Source organism: Hemicordylus capensis, chromosome 6 (assembly GCF_027244095.1).
Source record: "Hemicordylus capensis ecotype Gifberg chromosome 6, rHemCap1.1.pri, whole genome shotgun sequence".
Lineage (NCBI taxonomy): Eukaryota > Metazoa > Chordata > Lepidosauria > Squamata > Cordylidae > Hemicordylus > Hemicordylus capensis.
The window spans coordinates 25,615,302-25,634,976 of NC_069662.1; the positions used below are offsets into that span (position 1 = coordinate 25,615,302).

Here is a 19,675-nt window from a genome sequence, read left to right on the forward strand (position 1 = left end):
ATCACCTTTCCTAGTGATAGTTTGGCTGTATGCAGGTTTGTGCCCATTTGAGTTCATTTCCCCATGTTAAGCCAAAATATAAGCACGAAGGGTGGCAAATACCGTACTTCAGAGCTAGCCTGGGAACACCAGTGCCCATATGCAGACCCCGGGAATGGAATGTCATTATATGTTATGGACATTTTCTGTTTCTTCCCGTTTTGATTATCAGTACGAAAGAAAATAAACATGACAGAACTTTCTCCTTCCATGTGATTTGTAAATGGTTGGCAAGCAATCTCAATTATTGGCCTGCAATTAGCAGCAGTCTGTGCAGTGTTTGTGGTTGCCTGCCGCTCATATAGAACTCATTTTCTGAGAAATTATTGGAACTTCTCCACCCTTGAAGCTTCCTCCTCCTCCTCCTCCTCCTCCTGCTGTGTGCATACCATTTTTTAAAAACTTTTCCAAAGCTATTATGTTGCATACAAGTGCAGCAGTATGTGGGAGGAGATACTCCTATCAGAATTTTCTCCATGCATGCCACTTGTTAATGCAATATGGTCTTCTCAAGCTTAGGATCTAAGATGAGCTGTAGTTTCTATAGTGCCTGGGCATGGGTTCAGTTGAATGGGGCCAATAGCTCACCCCATGTAGGAGAATCACCACTTTAAAAAATGTCTGTTTGCCAAGTTAGCAGGAAATATAGGCTCATATGTAATCACACATTATAACCAACACTTTTATACTGGGTTTATAGTTTGGACAGGTTACATGTTATGTTGCACACAAGTGCTGCTGTATGTGGGAGGAGATACTCCTATCAGAATTTTCTCCATCCATGCCACCTGTTAATGCAATATTGTCTTCTCAAGTTTTGGATCTGTGATGAGCTGTAGTTTCTATAGTGCCTGTGCATGGGGAATACGGATTCACATGTGGAAAGAGTAATGGGTAGTACTTCCATATACTAACTGAGGAATGGGAAAATAAAGATCTGTGTAGTCTAGGAAGAGCCAAAATGTGTCTGCAGAGAGACCTGCACAGGCCGTTCAGAGCCTGTCTGCTTCCACTACAGAGAACAACCTTCAAAAGCAGGTAATCTTCTTCAACATTAATGGACATTCCTCATCCTCAGAGCCTTTGACAAATTGTGTCCATCTATAATCTAGTATCGAACCATTGTATAAGCTGCTCCTCTTGCAAGAAAACACCTCTAGAAGAGTATGACTTCCTAGCCCATAGTCTCCAGCCCCCAAATGTTTGTGTGTGAATATTGTCTCTGTCTATTGTGTTTTCCTCTCTGGCTTTCAATCAAGTTCTAGAATATTTGGTGTCCTTTCGTGTATCATTCCAACACAAACAACAACAACAATCTGAGCCATTTTTCAAAGGGTGGTATAATACAAATTGAATAAATAAATAAATAAAATATTTATATCCCTCTTTTCAACAAAAGTTTCCAAAGCGCTTTACATAGAGAATAAATAAACAGATAGGTAGGTAGATAGATAAGGTGGATAAAGTATCCATTTCTCTCCAAGTAGAAGAGAAAACCTCTGTTCAAGTGAGATAAACATGGTTTTTTCCCCCAATTCCACAAGGAATTCCCATTTTTGAATTGGTGATTGCCTCCCCTTTAACAATCAGAGGGACTATAATTAATTCTGATATAATTATTTCTTGTCAATCCCTCGCTGTGGTTGAAGATTCAACCAGGAAAACCACTATCACAGTCTGTGAATGATGATGTAAATATATGATGAAAGATTCAGAGCATACAAGAGATGGAATCAGAGCATGCAAGGTTCCATTAGTCTGATCTCTTACTTGAAGGTGATTTTTTGTTTTTTAAAAAGTAGTAATCTCTCTTCTTCAGTCCTTCCAGGAGAGTGTAAAGCATTCATGTCAGGCTGTTGTAATCACGGAAGGTCAAATGGACACATTTCTTCTCAAAATGCTAGTATTGGTGGTGATAATGTTCCGACTCCTTTATCACACAATGTGCCGGACTCATATTGTGAAATGTATGGTCAGTGATCCACACCCACCACCTCATGTGTATCATCAGTCGGGACATGTCATTGTTGGTGTCATTGCTTCTCACTCCTTCATACACTCAGATCCATTCGAATACACTGAAAATCCTCCACAGGTATTATTTGAAGACCTTAGGTAAGGAGCTATTTTTTTCCTATGTTATTTCCATTGTGGAATAACTAGGATTTGGGTCTTCATATGTTAGAAGAAAGATTGGTTAAACTAGAAATTAACAAATACCACTTAACACAAATTAGTGCCAAATTATGTGAAATATCACTGGTCAGAACAGCTCACGTTCTTAATGTAATGTGAATAGAATCTGTGGAGGAGTCAACACATCCAGCAACAGGATTCTTGGTAATATACCCTAAGAGAGGATATATTAATCCTTACCTATGCTTTTTTCCTGGTCAACTTATGCCATTCAGAGCTACCTTCTTCCAAGTATGGGGAGCATACAGGCATCATAAAGATACCTGTATGTTCTCGTTCATGGGGAAGATGGCAGACCTGATGTGTTTCATTTGGCTCAGGAAAATAGTGTGGAGAAAGGTTAGATCTGTCTCTCTGTCTCTCCGTAACAATTTTCCTGTAAGGGATTGCCCTAATCAAGAATTCTAATTTTATCTTAAGTGGGGAATATGCATTAGAGAATGAAATCAAGATGTTTTTTTCTACTATCAAATTCTGTGTTTCTCCAGGTTTCTCTGTATTTACTGTATGTAATGTTGTGCCTTCCTCCTTGTTCTGAGTCTCTCTCCCTCTCCCTGTCCCCCCATCTCTCTATCCTTTATTAGTTTTTTCATAATAAATTCAGATACATGGACAAATGTCTTAATATATTGAAGCTTTCTTTCTGTAAGACCTCATTTAAAGTCAAGTTGTGCCGTCATGTAGGTGTTGACTCCTAGTGATGATAGAGACATGTAGTTTTCTTTCTACAGGAGGGGTTCACCATTGCCAACTCCCACAAAGTATGAGATAATGCCTTTCAGCACTTTCCTATGTCTCTGCTGCCCAATATAGGTTTTTTCCATAGTCTGGGAAACTCCAAAAACGATAAAGAAATTCATTTGGACCCTAAATCTGAAGATTTGAATATTCATCCCTTTTAGTCTTAATTGTAATCTTATCAGAGTTCTTTGGATTCTCCATTTGAACTCATTCAGATTCTGTACAGGAAATTCTTGAGTAGGAACCTGAAGCAACTCTATGGAATTTCATTGAACTCTATCAGATCAGGAGCAAAGTATTTCCTCCTAGTGGCAGTCTAAGGAGTGAAGAAGTTGCTGCCTGAGATGCTGGGGACTGAACCACAATCTGTCTGGAGAGTATGTGGTCTAGCATATACTCTCCTCAGCAACTGAACCTTTAAAATAAGAAGTTTCCCCTATGTTTTGGCAGTATTTGAGGGAAAATTGGGGATAATTATTTCCTGCTGTAGACAGGTCCTGTTAGTCCAAATCAGCATTCCCATATATATCACACCTTTCTGAGAGAAAGAATTACTCTCTACTAGAAATGACTAGGTTTCTGCTTCATGATGCAAATTTGGCAGACAACTTCTGGGGAGAAGCAAAACAGATTGCCAACCAAGGCAATACATAAAACACCATTTGAACTTTGGCATGGAAGAACACCTTCCCTAAATCACATCAGAGTGATTGGACCAAAGGCTTAAGGGGAAAAGGACCAAACTCAATTGCAGATGTGAATTGGGAGTTGTTGTAGGATATCAGTCTATCTAGAGGATACAAAATCCTTGATCCATCAATTGGAAAATGCAAAATTTGTAATGTTGTGTATTTTGATGAAAGACAAAGGCCAAGTAAAGATGGAATACTAGAAATTTTACCAGAAATCCAGATGAATGCAAATCCATATGATTGGACTCTAATGAAACTTGAACCAGACAGTACACCCGAAGAATCAGTGCCAGATTCAGAAGGGGCTGCACAACCTGAACCCGATCTGAGGTGCTCACAGAGGTCCAACAAAGGGGTTCCACCCCAAAGACTCTCACTCTTGGCCAAAGGAGGAGAGATGCAAGAACCCACCAGATGGCAAGACATGGAAAGGATGCCAACTGATGAAGCGTCTGCACCAGTTGTAAACCACACTTCGATTAGAAGATTGCTCAGCATGGCAGCAGCCAAAAAGATGCAAGTTGAACATTTAGATGTAAAGACTGCCTTCCTACATGGGGAAACCTTGGAAGACATCTACATGCAACAGCCATCAGGCCTCGAGGAGCCTGGAAAGAAGGGGCTAGTGTGCAATCCGCAAAAGAGCATCTATGGCTTAAAGCAAGCAACCAGAGCATGGAATGAGAAACTGAAACTGCTGCTGAAGAAGGAGTTCATGCATGGAAAAGTGGATCCCTTCTAGATTCAGAGACAATAGATGGACTTACATCCTGACTCATGTTGAAAACTTAATTCCTGCACATGAGAATAAGCAAGATAGTCTTGAGATTGTACAGCACCTGAACAAGGAAATAGAGGTGAAGGAACCTGGATGCATCTCCTAATACCTTGACATCCAAATAGAAAGAGAAGAGAATAGGATATTCCTTCGCAACCAGAGGCAGAAGATAAAGCATCTTCCAGAATGCCTGGGACTGGCAGATGCCCATGAAGTCAGTACACCAATGGATGCTAATTTCTGGAAACAGGAGGGAGACAGCGAGCCTTTAACAACAAACAATACCCAAAGGCAATTGGAAAGCATCTGTACATAGCCACAGTGACAAGGCCAGATCAGCAGTAGGAATCCGGAGCAGAAATGTAAGTGCACCAACCACAAATGTTTGGATTGCAGTCTAAAGACTGGGAATATAACTGAAAGGTACTGCACACTATGTACTGGAGATTCCAGTAAGCAGCAATTCCTAACTAGTGGGATAAATAGAAGCAGACTGGGCCGAAGACAGAACAGATCACAAGTTAAGTGGACACCTGTTCTTGCATGGAGGTGGAGCCATACATTGGAGTAGCTGCAAGCACAATCATCTACAGAAGCAAATGCACAATCATCTACAGAAGCAGAGTATGTTTCAACAAGTGAAGCGTGCAAAGAAGTGCAAAGGAGAGGAGAACTGTTCTTGTGGTAGCTAACATGGTCCACCCTGGTTGCATATGAATGGAATACCTAATGTGTGAGCACTGTAAGATATTCCCCTCAGGGGATGGTGCCACTCTGGGAAGAGCATCTAGCTTCCAAGTTCCCTCCCTGGAATCTAGAAGATAGGGCTGAGAGAGATTCCTGCCTGCAACCTTGGAGAACCCGCCGCCAGTCTGTGTAGACTATACTGAGCTAAATGGACCTATGGTCTGACTCAGTAGCAATAGCAATAGCACTTACATTTATATACCGCTTTATAGCCGGAGCTCTCTAAGCGGTTTACAATGATTTAGCATATTGCCCCCAACATTCTGGGTACTCATTTTACCGACCTGGGAAGGATGGAAGGCTGAGTCAACCTTGAGCCCCTGGTCAGGATCGAACTTGTAACCTTCTGGTTACAGGGCGGCAGTTTTACCACTGCGCCACCAGGGGCTCAAGGTTGATGTAGATGGCAGCTTCCTATGTTCCCATGTTTCATTTAAAGTTATTCATCTTTAATTAAAAAATACAGTTTTGAATCCTGAGGCCTTGTAAAACCCCAATATATCTCCTCTTCATAAAGATCATTCACTATTTCTTTTGATAATTTTGGGACTTGGACTGATATACAGGAAAGTTGACTTCAGTCATGTGATTTATATTGTAGGAATCTTCTTCATAGAACAGGCCTGCTCAAACTTTCATTGAACTCTATCAGATCAAGTGCTAAGTATTTACTCCAGTGGCAGCTGTACTCTAAGGTGTGTGAGAGAAACTGCCCGAGATGCTGGGAACTGAACCTATTAGTAACTTTCAATAATGTTGTATACTAGGGTGTTGGTTTTTAAAGTATACCACATAGTTATCTTTTAGTAAAAAAGTAAAGAGTGTCCTGTAAACACAGTTACTGGCAACCTGACTAATGATGCACCAGAGCAATTGGAGAAGCATCTCAAGAGTGCCTGACTAATCCAGCATCTGTGCTAGTGTGTGTGTGTGTGTGTATCTCTGTGTGAATTTCAAATCCCCTCTATCCCTTGGGGTTCCTCTGTGTTATTCAAAAATATATCGCTGAGGGCTACACAACCCTAAGGACATATTTTTGAGCAGCACAGAACATGACCTGGAGAAGTGGGGGTCATCAAAATGCATCAACATTGAGCCAGCAGTGGAAAAGAGTCAGTTGACTTTTTCAGAAGAACCAATATTTCTCCTGCTGCACCATTGCTTCGTTAGGATTGGAGCAAGTGGCAACATTTTACAAATGATGGAATATTTCTCTGATACACAATACCGCTCTTGTTCTAGTTCAGTGTCCAAGAATTACCAGCACATCCTGGCTTTGGCATTCGGAGTAAAGGAGATCAATGAAAACCCTCAGATCTTGCCAAATGTTTCCTTGGGCTTCCATATCTACGACAGCCACTTCACTGCCAAGTGGACCTATTATGATACAATGCTACTTATATCCCCACCAAAGAGATTTGTTCCAAACTACAAATGTGACCACCAGAATAAGCTAATAGCAGTCATTGGAGGACTAGATGCAGACATCTCTCATTATGTGGCAACTATCTTGGACATCTACAAAATCCCACAAGTATGATGTTTGCATGTGTGTCTGTGTGTGAATATATTTTAATATGCATATTTTACATTAGTTGATGAGCTTTTGTTTTTGAGTCAGTAGTGGATGCAATGGAAATATTCAAATAACCCATATCAGTTATGTTAAGGGCCATTCTGAAACTTCAGTGCTGGACCATTAGACACATATCTTTGTGGTCAGTCTTCTACATATCTCACCTCTTTATTGAAGAATCTGTGTCTTGAAAACTTGGTGTAATGTTGTATTTAATTTCTTAAAGTTGTCAGTCAAGTGTTCCCCTTTGCACTTCAGTGTGTATCTGCTAGTTAGATGGAAGCAGGTAGCTGGAAGCAGGAAACCTGCCAGGGAGTCAGTTGGACCATTAGACAATGAGGGAATGAAAGTGATTATTAAGGAGGATATGGAGGTTGCAGAGAAGCTGAATGAGTTCTTTCCATCTGTCTTCACGGCAGAGGATACTGAGCATATACCTGCTCCTGAACCAGGTGTTTTAGGGATGGAGGCTAGAGAGCTGAGTCGGATAGAAGTGACAAGGGATGATGTTCTAAACTGTCTGGAAAAACTGAAAGCTAACAAATCACCAGGGCCAGATGGTATCCATCCAAGGGTCCTCAAAGAACTCGAAATGTGAAATTGCCGACCTCCTTGCCAAAATATTTAACTTATCCCTGAAATCAGGCTCTGTACCAGAGGACTGGAGAGTAGCAAATGTAACACCGATTTTCAAAAAGGAATCCAGGGGCGATCCGGGAAATTACAGGCCAGTTAGCCTAACGTCCGTTCCAGGCAAATTGATGGAAAGCATCCTCAAGGATAAAATTGTAAAGCAAGACAATTGAGGAAAGACTACAACACCTGGGGCCTTTTAGTTTAGAAAAAAGACGACTGCGGGGAGACATGATAGAGGTCTATAAAATCATGCATGGTGTGGAGAAAGTGGAGAGAGAGAGATTCTTTTCCCTCTCACAAAACACTAGAACCAGGGGTCACTTCATGAAATTGATTGCCAGGAGGTCTAGGACCAACAAACGGAAGTACTTTTTCACACAACATGTGATCCACTTGTGGAACTCTCTGCCACAGGACGTGTTTACAACCAACAACCTGGATGGCTTTAAGAGGGGTTTGGATGACTTCATGGAGGAGAGGTCTATCAATGGCTACTAGTCAGAGGGCTGTGGGCCACCTCCAGCATCAAGGGCAGGGTGCCTCTGAGTACCAGTTGCAGGGGAGTAATGGCAGGAGAGAGGGCACGCCCTCAACTCCTGTCTGTGGCTTCCAGTGGCATCTGGTGGGCCACTGTGCGAAGCAGGATGCTGGACTAGATGGGCCTTGGGCCTGATCCAGCAGGGCTGTTCTTATGTTCTTATGTTCTCTTGGACTGATTGTCTTCTCTTGGACTGATCACTGTATGCATAGCATAGGAATATTAAAGGTCACTTACAAGGGTGTTGTAAGAATGGCTGACATTGTGTATTATGAGCTTTCAACTATTGACATTTGATTGACTGATTGATTGATTGATTGATTGACTAAGTGCCATCAAGTCGGTGTTGACTCTTAACAACCACATAGATAGATTCTTTCCAGGATGATCTGTCTTCAGCTTGGCCTTTAAGGTCTCTCAGTGGTGCATTCATTGCTGTCATAATCGAGTACATCCATCTTGCTGCTGGACGTCCTCTTCTTCAATTTCCTTCAACTTTCCCTACCATAATGGACTTCTCAAGGGAGCTGGGCTTTTGCATAATGTGTCCAAAGTATGATAGTTTGAGCCTGGTCAGTTGTGCCTTGAATATTCTGGATTGATTTCTTCCATGATCCATTTGTTTGTTTTTCTGGTTTTCCATGGTATTGTCAAAAGTCTTCTCCAGCACCAAAGTTCAAAAGCCTCAATACTTTTTCTATCTTGCTTCTTCCCAGTCCAGCTTTAACATCCATAGGGTGTCATGGGAAAAACCATTGTCTGAATGATTCTAATCTTTGTAAGTATAGACATGTCACGTCATCTAAATATCCTTTCCAGGGTCTTCACTGCAACTCTACGAAGCACTAATCTGTGGCGTATTTCTTCACTGCTGGATCCTTTACTGTTGATGGTCGATCCTAAAAGGCAGAAGTTATGCACCCCTTAAATGTCTTCGTTCTCAATTCTGAGGCTGGTTGCTGTACCTGTTGTCATTAGTTTAGTTTTCTTTACATTTAATTATAGTACCATTTTTTCACTGTGCTCCTTGACTTTCATTAGTAGAGCTTGCAGATCATCCACATTCTCAGTTATCAGAGTGCTGTCATCAGCCTAGCACAGGTTATTGGTGTTTCTTCCTCCAACTTTAAAACCACGATCGTCTTCTTCAAATCCAGCTTCTCTCAGAATATGTAAAGCATATAAATTGAATAAATAAGGAGAAAGTATACAACCCTGTCATACTCTTTTGCCAATCTGGAACCAGTCTGCATTACCATGTGTTCCATCTGGACTGTTGCTTCCTGTCACTTCCTGAACATCCAGCATTTCCCTTTCCACGTAGGGCTACTATCTATCTATCTATCTATCTATCTATCTATATGTTGTTGTTTACTTATTATTATTATTATTATTATACATTTTATATCCCACTCTTCCTCAAAGAAGCCCCAGAACAGTGTACTACATACTTAAGTTTCTCCTCACAACAACCCTGTGAAGTAGGTTAGGCTGAGAGAGAAGTGACTGGCCCAGAGTCACCCAGCTAGTTTCATGGCTGAATGTGGATTTGAACTCGGGTCTCCTCAGTCCTAGTCCAGCACTCTAACCACTACACCACACTGGATATCTTCGTAATTAGTCGTAATCTCATTTCTTCACTGTGCTCCTTGACTTTCATTACTAGAGCTTGCAGATCATCTGCATTCTCAGCTATCAGAGTGCTGTCATCAGCTCAGCACAGGTTATTGATGTTTATTCCTCCAACTTTTAGACCATGCTCATTTTCTTCCAATCCCGTTTCTCTCAGTATATGTTCAGCATATAAGTTGAATAAATAAGGAGAAAGTATACAGCCTTTTCTTACTCCTTTGCCAATCTGGAACCAGTCTTTTTCATGAAGTTCCATCTGGACTGTGGCTTCCTTTCCTGGGTCTCATGAGAACAATGAGATGTTATGGGACACCCATTTTTGCAATGGGTGCGTTCCAGTCTCCAACCACCAGCATCACATCTTGCTTGCATGCTCTGTCAATTTTGGATGGAATTTGAGCATAAAACTCATCAACATCCTTTTCTTCTGCATCAGTCATTGGTGCATAGACTTGAAGAACTGTCATGTTAAAGAGCTGTCTATGAAATTTAATTGCTATTATTCAGTCACTGACTGCATTGCACACAAGTACCATCATTGCTACATCCTTACTCTCTATCAAAGCAACACCATTCCTTCTTTGTTTTTCATGTCCTGAGTAATAAACGGTATAATTTTCAGACTGAAAGTATCCCATTCCAGTCCATTTTAATTCACTGATGCCCAAGATGTCAATCTGCAGTCGATTCATTTCATCTTTCACTGTGTTGAGCTTTCTCATATTCATGCTCCTTATGTTCCACGTTCCCATTGTAATTTTATGTTTTCAGCTTCTGATTGTCTTTTCCTGCATGGCAACATCAGCTGCTAGACGTCCAAAAGGCTTTAACCAGATCATAAACATCATCGATACTCTGAGAGATCCTCAGCTCTTCCTCAGTAGCATGTTGAGTACCATCCAACCTGAGTAGCCCATCATCCAGCACTACATTGACAATCATTCTATTTTGTCTATCCATGTGGTTTTCTTGGTAAAATGCAGGAGTGGTTTACCATTGCCTTTTCCTGCGAATTATGAAATGATGCCTTTGTCGTTGTCACTGAGGTGATCGTCCGCCTCTAGCACCTTCCTTTATTGCTACTGCCCAATGTACGTGCCTGCTTGCTTTAGCTGGGCAGCTAGGATGACATTTGTGATTTGGGTGACCTTACTAGGAGTATCCATCCTGGCGTACTTCACTCATACCTCCAAGGAATAGGAATAGGAATATGACCAATATTAATATACCGCTTTTTAACAGAAGTTCCCAAAGAAGTTTACATAGATATAAACAAACAAAGAAACAAATAAAATAGCTCTTTGTCCCTAAAGGGCTCACAATCTAAACAAGGGTTCACAATCTAAACACCGCCACACCATGATGAGGTAGCATAGCAAGACAAGGTGTGGTGGGGGGTTGACTATAGGATATTAAAAGGATGTTAGGACATTAATTCCCACCTGCCCGTCTCATCACTCTTTAGCCCATCTGCGGTCCTGCTCCAGTGATGAATGATAACACCCCAGCCCTTTCCTTCTACCAGATGGCCCTCAATGATTTTTGAGCAGCACTAGTGTGTCTCCTACCACACTAGTGCATCGTTAGTCAGGATGGGAGACAGTGACAACAGTTTTACACAGGGTGGAATATTTCTCTGATTTATAAATGCCACTCTTGTTCGAGTTCAGTACCTAAGAATTACCAGCACATCTTGGCTTTGCCATTTGCAGTAAAGGAAATCAATGAAAACCCTCAGATCTTACCAAATGTCTCCTTGGGTTTTGATATCTATGATGGCTATTTCATTGCCAGGTGGAGTTACTATGTTACAATAGTACTTATATCCACGCCAGAGAGATTTGTTCCAAATTACAAATGTGACCGCCAGAATAAGCTAATAGCAGTCATTGGAGGACTGGATGCAGACATCTCTCTTTATGTGGCAACTATCTTGGACATTTGCAAAATTCCACAAGTAGGATATGTGTGCATGTCTGTCTGTATGAGAATACTGTAAATTAATCCATTTTCATATTTAGATTGTGAATCAGTTGGTGATTTGATGCTTCGGAGTCAGTAGTGGATGAAAAGGAAATACTCAGATAGCTTTTATCAGTTAGGTGAGGGGACATTCTGAAACTTCAATTCTGCACCATTAGACACATATGTTTGAACTCACTCTTCTACATAGCTCATTCTCTTCATATTGAAGAATCTGTGTCTCAAACGCCTGGTGTAATGTTGTAGTTAAACTCTTAGAGTTGTCAGTCAAGGGTTCCCTTTTGCACTTCAGTGGCTCTCACCTGGGTGGCTGGCAGCAAGTAGACCACTATTGCCTTGGCCTCATCATCGTATGCATAGCATAGGAATAATAAAGGTCATATACAGGGGTGGTGTAAGAATGACAATATATGTTAAGTGCTTGGAATTGCTATAGAAAGGCTATTATGATAGTAACTTTCCCCCCCTCTCTCTTTCCCCCCTCTTCACACCTCTCTTTAGCTCATCTATGGTCCTGCTCCAGTGATGAATGATAAAACCCCAGGCCTTTCCTTCTACCAGATGGCCCCCAACGAAGCTCTTCAAAATGCAGGGATTCTTGCTTTACTTCTGCTTTTCAGATGGACATGGATCGGGCTTGTTGTTATGGATAATGACAATGGAGAACAGTTTGTGCAAACAGTGTTTCCAACGTTTTCTCAGAGTGGCATCTGCTTTGCCTTCATAGAAAGAATCCCTCCATATACGTTTGTCAATGAAATTAATGACATGTTACAAAAAGGAGAAAAAATACAAGATATAATTATGAAAAGCAAAGCAAATGTAGTAGTGGCACATGGAGAATCTTATATAATGGGGATGTTTGTATGGCTTGCATTTTTATCAGAACCAGAATATGAGACAAAGGAAACAAGAAGTAAAGTCTGGATACTAACAGCCCAGGTGGAACTGACTGCAATTGTCTACCAAATAACTTGGAATTTAGAAATATTCAATGGTGTAATTTCCTTTACCTTTCGCCCAAATGATCTACAAGAATTTCACCAGTTTGTTAGGAGCAGAACTCCTTCCAACACAAGAGAAGATGGTTTTATAATGGACTTCTGGGAAAAGGCTTTTGGCTGTGTTTTCCCAAACAGATTTCTAAGTGAGATAGAGGGGATTGTTTGCACTGGAGAGGAGGAGCTGGAGAGACTCCCAGCAGCTCTTTTTGAAATGAGCATGACTGGCCACAGTTACAGTATCTACAATGCCATCTATGCTGTGGCTCATGCTTTACATGCTATGTCCTCATCTAAATTCAAACAGAGAAGAATGGTGGACAGTCACGGATGGACATTAGAGACTCATAATTTGTGGCAGGTATGGTAACAGGCTCAATATGTCACAGAGCAACTTATCAAAGAAACATAGGAACCTGCCTTATGCCGAGTCAGACCCCTGATATAATCATTTCAGTTATTGTCTACACAGACAGCCAATGTCTGTCCAAGGTCTCAGGCAGGGCACTCTGTCAGTCCTAGCTGGGGAAGCCAGAGATTGAACCTGGGATCTTCTGCATACAAAGCAGATGTGCTTCACTAACTACAGCCCCATCATATATTTGTAGTCTTCTGAAATACTTCCTCAGAAAACTATTTGCAATAGATATGAAATAATGTCAGGCACCATTCCCTGCTTACCTTGGTAGGCTGTATGTAATTTCTGCAAGCACACTATGCATTATTGTATTTTGGTGATATTCTTCATTGTGATTAGTATTTTGGGAGGGCACTATATGAATATATAGAATTGCCCTGAGCCATTTTTGGAAGGGTAGTATATAAGGTAAATAAATAAATAATAACTGTTCTGATATGACAGATATTCCATTAATCTCTCCACCTGCAACCCATTCATGATGTTGTTCTAGTTGAGCAACTGGACATAGTGTCTGAAATATTTAGCTTTACCTTTTGCAAAATGATTGCATTTTCTTCATCCATCTAGCTCCATCACTTTCTGAGAGGTGTCTCATTTAACAACAGTGCTGGGGACAAGATCTTTTTCAATGAGAATGGGAAGTTAGTAGCTGGCTTTGATATTACGAATTGGATTTTTTCCTCCAACCAATCTTTCCGTAGAGTGAAAATTGGAAAGATGGACCCCCAGACTTCTCCAGACAAAGCACTTCTCATCAATGAGGATGCCATAATGTGGCACAGCTGGTTTAACCATGTAAGATCCTACAGATCATCTTAAAATGCTTTAGAATACTTAATCTGGGATATGTGCTGGTTTTTTGGGTGAAAAACTAAATTATATTATCCCAGATGTTGGATAAAGGAGATATGCACAGTCTTTAATTTCTACAAAGGGATGGGCTGTGATTCAATTCCTGGGCAAATCCGTGGATTACCCACAATTTGGCACAAATTGATTCACGGGTGAATCAATTTGCAGATCTCCATAAGCAGCTTCAGCTCTTTTCACCTCTCCTCATTTGCTGTCACCTGGTCACAGCCTAATTATGGTACAGCTATTTAAAGCTGTAATATAATATACACAACTCCCTGTAATCCCTGACCTCCAGGGATTTGCAAAACTCACCTTGCGAGGACTTGGCAATCCTCCATTGCACCTATCTCACCTGGGCACACCTTTCTCCTGCCCAGAAGACCCTCAAGAGCCCTTTAGTCCTACCCAGTTGGTTAATGGATTGGCTCATGGCCTAGGGTCTCCAATCAGTCAATCAAGGTCAACTGCTTTTTCCCCATTAACTCTAGCAGTGCTGGCTGGCTGCCCACTACAGAAGTAGTCACAGTACAAATAGAAAGCCAATAGAAATAGAAGCATATCAAGAGCCTGTTTGAAACCCTGTAGCTAGGTAAGTGTGTCTTGCTATGCAGGTCATTCTCCTCCAATTATTCTCTTCCTTTTTGAGTCGGGGACAAGAGAGATAAACTTTATTACAGTCTTTGACCAGTACAGACGTGCGGAGGAGTGGGGAGCACAAAATCAGGTCCAGACGATAATATAGCGACAATAACTATACACAGTAGTATAGTATATTACTCCAGTAGATTACTCATTAGATGCCATCATATATTCATAGCTATTACACAAAACTTAGCCACGTTATGAGTGACGTGGGCTTGATGGTCTGATAAGAGAAATAAAATATATGCTTCATTTCCTCTGCCTGGTAAGTCCTTAATCAAGGGTAAAAATAATGATTCACACAAATTCCTATTAAAATTACAGTATAATAAAACATGACCCACATCCTCTATGGCCTGAGTATTACATGGACAGTAACGTTCAGAGTAAGGAATCCCACCATATCTACCATATAACACTGCTGAAGGCAACACATCAAAGCAGGCCAGCACAAATGCTCTACGATATTTGGAAGTTATTAGGGCTTGACAATAATCAACTGGCTTGGTGTTAAAAGCATGTCTCCATGATTTAAGTCATTTTGAGGCCTTGTGTATCTCCTGTTGCCCCTCCATATTCCAATATTCTTTGCTCTACAGCCTTTTTTGCTTGTTCTTTACCCATGGTTTTCAGCACTTCAAGCGAAGAGATATAAAATGTGAGCTTTTCTTTAACAACTGAGTTCCACTGTGATTGGAAACTATCTTCAAGCATCAGTGGGGCCAGACCCATTGGTGAGAAAACCATTTTCAGCCAATAGTTAAGGATAGTAATGGACACACAAGTTTCCGTCAGGGGACAAATATAAGGTATGCACACAAATAAATGGCCCCATCAGTGCAGTACCTCCATTTTTTATATTAGCAAGGTTGTATGGGGGGGAGCCACAGAAATACTTCAAGTCCTGCGGTATGAAGCACACAGTAGATGTGCTGGTTCGGTAACAGTGATCAGGTGATACTTCAGAACTAGAAGTATTTCAAGCTCAGTTTCTGAATATTAACTTCACTTTTCTCTTTCATGTTTTGATTAGTCACGGCCTCTTTCTCTATGTAGTGAGATTTGCCATCCTGGCTCTAGCAAGAGAGTGAAGGAGGGGGAGCCATTTTGCTGCTATGATTGTATCCCGTGTCCAGAAGGGAAGATTTCAGATCAGATCGGTAGGAAAGATAGTTTGTCCAGAAATAGCAAACTGTCCATAAATGAGAGAAATGGAAATGCCTTAGAGTTACTTGTTTTTCAGTGTTGGAAACCTGATCAAAATTTAGATGAGAAAAGGATGAGTTGAAGCTTTTGAAGAGTAAATAAACTGACATGTATATGTTTGTGTGTGGTGGTTTGCCTCCAATTCATATAAATGAAGCCAATAGAATTACAGTGTATTTTGAGTAGTCTGTGGTAAATCTGATAGGAGAATGTTGTAATTTGTTAAGAGAGAAGTGGGATGTGTATAAAAAAATGAGAAAATTCTCAAAACGTTGCAAATTGATTTTAAACCTGAAATCTGAAATGATTGCCTTCTTGACTAGCAAGAGTGAAAGGATGTTCTAAGGTATGAGTGTGCAGAACATGGACTGAGAACTACTACTTGATTTTCAGAAAAATGGTAAGGCTTTTAACTTCCCAGTAAATCTAACCTATTTGTTGGTTGGCCAATCAAAGGGTTCTCGGTATGATTTTTTCTTTCCATCCTCATGTCTTTCTTGTTATTTTCTTTCATTTCAATTTGGCTAATATACCTTAGTATATCTCTAATATAACTTAGTGATGGCTAACCAGCTCCAGGCAGTTTTGGAGGAAATCGATTATCTAGACCCATGTGGTGTTGGAGGCGACTGTTGTGTATCCTATGGACAGCAAGAATTACAAATAAGGAAGTTTTAGATCAAGTTAAACCAATAATATTGCTAGAAGCTTAGATTACTAAACTGACATATTCTGCTCATGTCCTGCGAGCTGATTCACTTGAAAAGAAAATTATGTTGGGAAAGATCAGTGGAAGGAGGAGACAGGGATGACCTTGTATTTGGTGGTTGAATATTATAAAAAATGACACTGGAATGACCATGGCAGAATTAAAGCAAGCTGTACAAGATAGGATGGCAGGGAGTCCATTTATCCATAGAGTGACCTATAGTCAAACATGATTGAATGAAGAGAGAGAGAAAGAGATAGACCCATTTTAAAATTGTCTTTAGAGAAGTCTATGGGGCTATAGGGTCGAGTAAGCACTGGATGGCCTAATGGAAGACCTTAATGAGGGAATTGACAGAGGGAATGTGACTCTGTTGGTTCTTTTGGATCTCTTGGTGATGCTCAATACCATCGACCATGGTATCCTTCTGGATTGCCTGGGGAGTTGGAGATAGGAGGCACTGCTTTGCAGTGTTTCCACTCCCCTCAGTCAGATTCCAGATGGTGGAGCTTGGTTTCATTTATATGAAACCGCTGGGTGAGGTCTCAACTCACTCTTCTAGGCTTGCAATGACTGTGGATGATGGGCATGTCTGCATAAATGGTTATGTAAATATATGACATCGTGCCATGGCTGGTTTTAAATGCCCATCTAACAGTCTGAATTGTAAGGAGTTAAAAGAATGAAGTGAAAAGAAGTTAGGGAGCAGCAACCAGTATTTTAACCTTTCACAGTCCATATGGCCTTTGTTACAGGGATGACAGGGACCCTCAGATTTCTTAGTGATTTCAACAATTCTCACCTTCCCAGCTTCTGGTGATTTCAACTAACCAAACACCAGTTAACTATGCTATGCTCAAAACCTTTCCCATGTATAACTGCAATCCAACCCCTCTTCTGCAGATAACCAATCAAGGTTAACAAATGGAAGACAAAAATGTATGAACTTTAGACAGAAGATTTAGACAGCAGCCTTGAACTTATAAAATTTAGCAACTCAAAATGGGGGCTAGGCAGCCATTAGAAACATATAAGAAAAATTACATTAAACACAATGGAACATTAAGCTTCCTCTTTCACTCATTTTGGCAAGTATGTTAGACTAAAAACCGCCTCTTGTCTTTTTCAGATATGAATGAGTGCCATAAGTGCACAGATGAAAAATATCCAAACAAAAAAAAAGATCTCTGCATTCCCAAAGAGATAAGCTTCTTGTCTTATGAGGAAACCTTAGGGATCAGTTTAGCCTTTGTTGCTATTTCCTTTTCTTTGATCACGGCTCTGGTGCTAGGAGTCTTCATGAAGCACCACCACACTCCAATCGTCAAAGCCAATAACAGGAATCTCACCTACATTCTCCTCAGTTCATTATTGTTCTGCTTCCTTTCTGCATTGCTGTTCATTGGTCAACCTGAGACGGTGTCATGTCTGCTCCGACAAACTGCTTTCGGCATCATCTTCTCAATGGCTGTTTCTTGTGTGCTGGCAAAAACCACCACAGTGGTTCTGGCTTTCATGGCCACCAGGCCCGGATCCAGTAGGAGGAATTGGGTGGGGAAAAGACTGACCAATTCCATTGTTTTATTAGGCTCTCTTATTCAAGCAGGCATTTGTGTTCTGTGGCTTGCAAACTCTGCCCCATACCCAGACATTGACACTCACACATTGGTTGAAGAAATGGTCTTGGAATGTAATGAAGGTTCGGTGTCTATGTTTTACTGTGTCCTGGGCTATATGGGGTTTCTTGCAACTGTCAGTTTCACAGTGGCATTCCTTGCCAGGAAACTACCAGACAGTTTCAACGAAGCCAAGTTCATCACTTTCAGCATGTTGGTCTTTTGTAGTGCTTGGCTAACCTTTATTCCAGCATACGTGAGCTCTAAGGGAAAATACATGGTAGCCGTTGAAGTCTTTTCTATCTTAGTCTCCAGTGCTGGCTTGCTGGGCTGCATCTTTGCTCCCAAATGTTACATTATTTTGTTGAGGCCTGAGCTGAACAAGAGAGAACAGTTATTGAAAAGAAAGGGATCAAGAATGTAAGGAGCTTAGTTGTCATTTGCTTAGATATGTGGTTCAAAGGTGTATGTGTGTGCCTTAACACCAGGATGTTCTGATTTTTACTCTGATTATAAATCTTCCTCAGATCTTTCCAAGTACTTCCTAGTTTTAAAACATAAAATTGGAAAAGTGAAGCAATGTTTGGTTTATAGGGAAACCATAATGAATGTACCTCCATCAGCTTCCCCAAGCTTTCCTTTCAGTATGTCTACATGAAAATTAGAAGAGGCAAAAGAGGTGGTTGATTCTGATGAGTATTCTTGCTGTTCCAAGGTCATGAATATCATCATCGTAAGTGATAAGTAAATGCTGGTCTGATAGTAATTGCTCCTGTGCATACACAGAATGCATCGGAACAGGCCAAGTTCTTGCTCATTAAAATGAAGCTCTGTCATTTTAAGGTTGGAATGTAATCTCTTCCTCTTAATGAATGGAGGAGTTTCTCTGGAAGTTTCTCTTAAACTTCATGGAGCAGAAGTCTATCAAGGGCTACTATGTGGAGGGCTCTAGGCCACCTTCAGCCTAAATGGCAGAATGCCTCTGCTCTGAGTACCAGTTGCAGAGGAGCAACAGCAGGAGAGAGTGCATGCCCTCAACTCCTGCTGTATGCTTCCTGCGCCATCTGGTGGGCCACTGTGCAAAAGAGGATGCTGGACTAGATAGGCCTTGGGCCTGATCCAGTAGGGCTGTTCTTATGTTCCTTATTGGCCCATAGATACAGAGGCATATCTATGGAAAATAGCGCCTTGGGCAAGCACTAAAATTGTGCCCTGTCCAAACCTCTGACGCATACTTAGAGTAAAAAGTGCTTTGTTCCAGTATGGTGGGGAAAAGTAACTTAGAAGGGAAATACAAAAACAAGCCCAGCTCCCACACAAGATCAGCACAAGGCTCCTGTAAGAATTCAGCAGTAAACCTGGTTTTCCAGCTGTCCCCAAAATTGTCGCCTCCCTATTGACTGAGCCATCCATGATTGATCCCTACAGGGAGCATAATTTATTACAGTAGAGGTTTTCAAATCTGTGCCCTCTGATGTTGCTGGACTACATCTCCCATCATCCACAACCAAACCCCCCCACTGTGGGTGATGGATGTTGTAGTCCAACACCTGGGGACCCATGTCTGAGGACCCCTGCACTCAACAACCGAGAAACAAAGAAACAATTACTTTGACATTTATTTTTTACATTTGTATTCCACTCTTCTTCTAAGTAACTCCGGGTGG

General features: G+C 41.1%; 1 protein-coding gene across 1 annotated transcript; it reads left to right on the forward strand.

The window, feature by feature from the left end:
- Nucleotides 1-1,981: 1,981 nt before the first annotated feature.
- On the forward strand, nucleotides 1,982-18,432 carry LOC128330970 (vomeronasal type-2 receptor 26-like). The gene is made up of 7 exons (XM_053264338.1): nucleotides 1,982-2,154; nucleotides 3,840-4,085; nucleotides 6,436-6,727; nucleotides 12,060-12,920; nucleotides 13,548-13,775; nucleotides 15,511-15,637; nucleotides 17,522-18,432. The coding sequence occupies exons 1-7, from the start codon at nucleotides 1,982-1,984 to the stop codon at nucleotides 18,430-18,432; spliced, it is 2,838 nt and encodes a 945-aa protein (XP_053120313.1).
- Nucleotides 18,433-19,675: the final 1,243 nt, after the last annotated feature.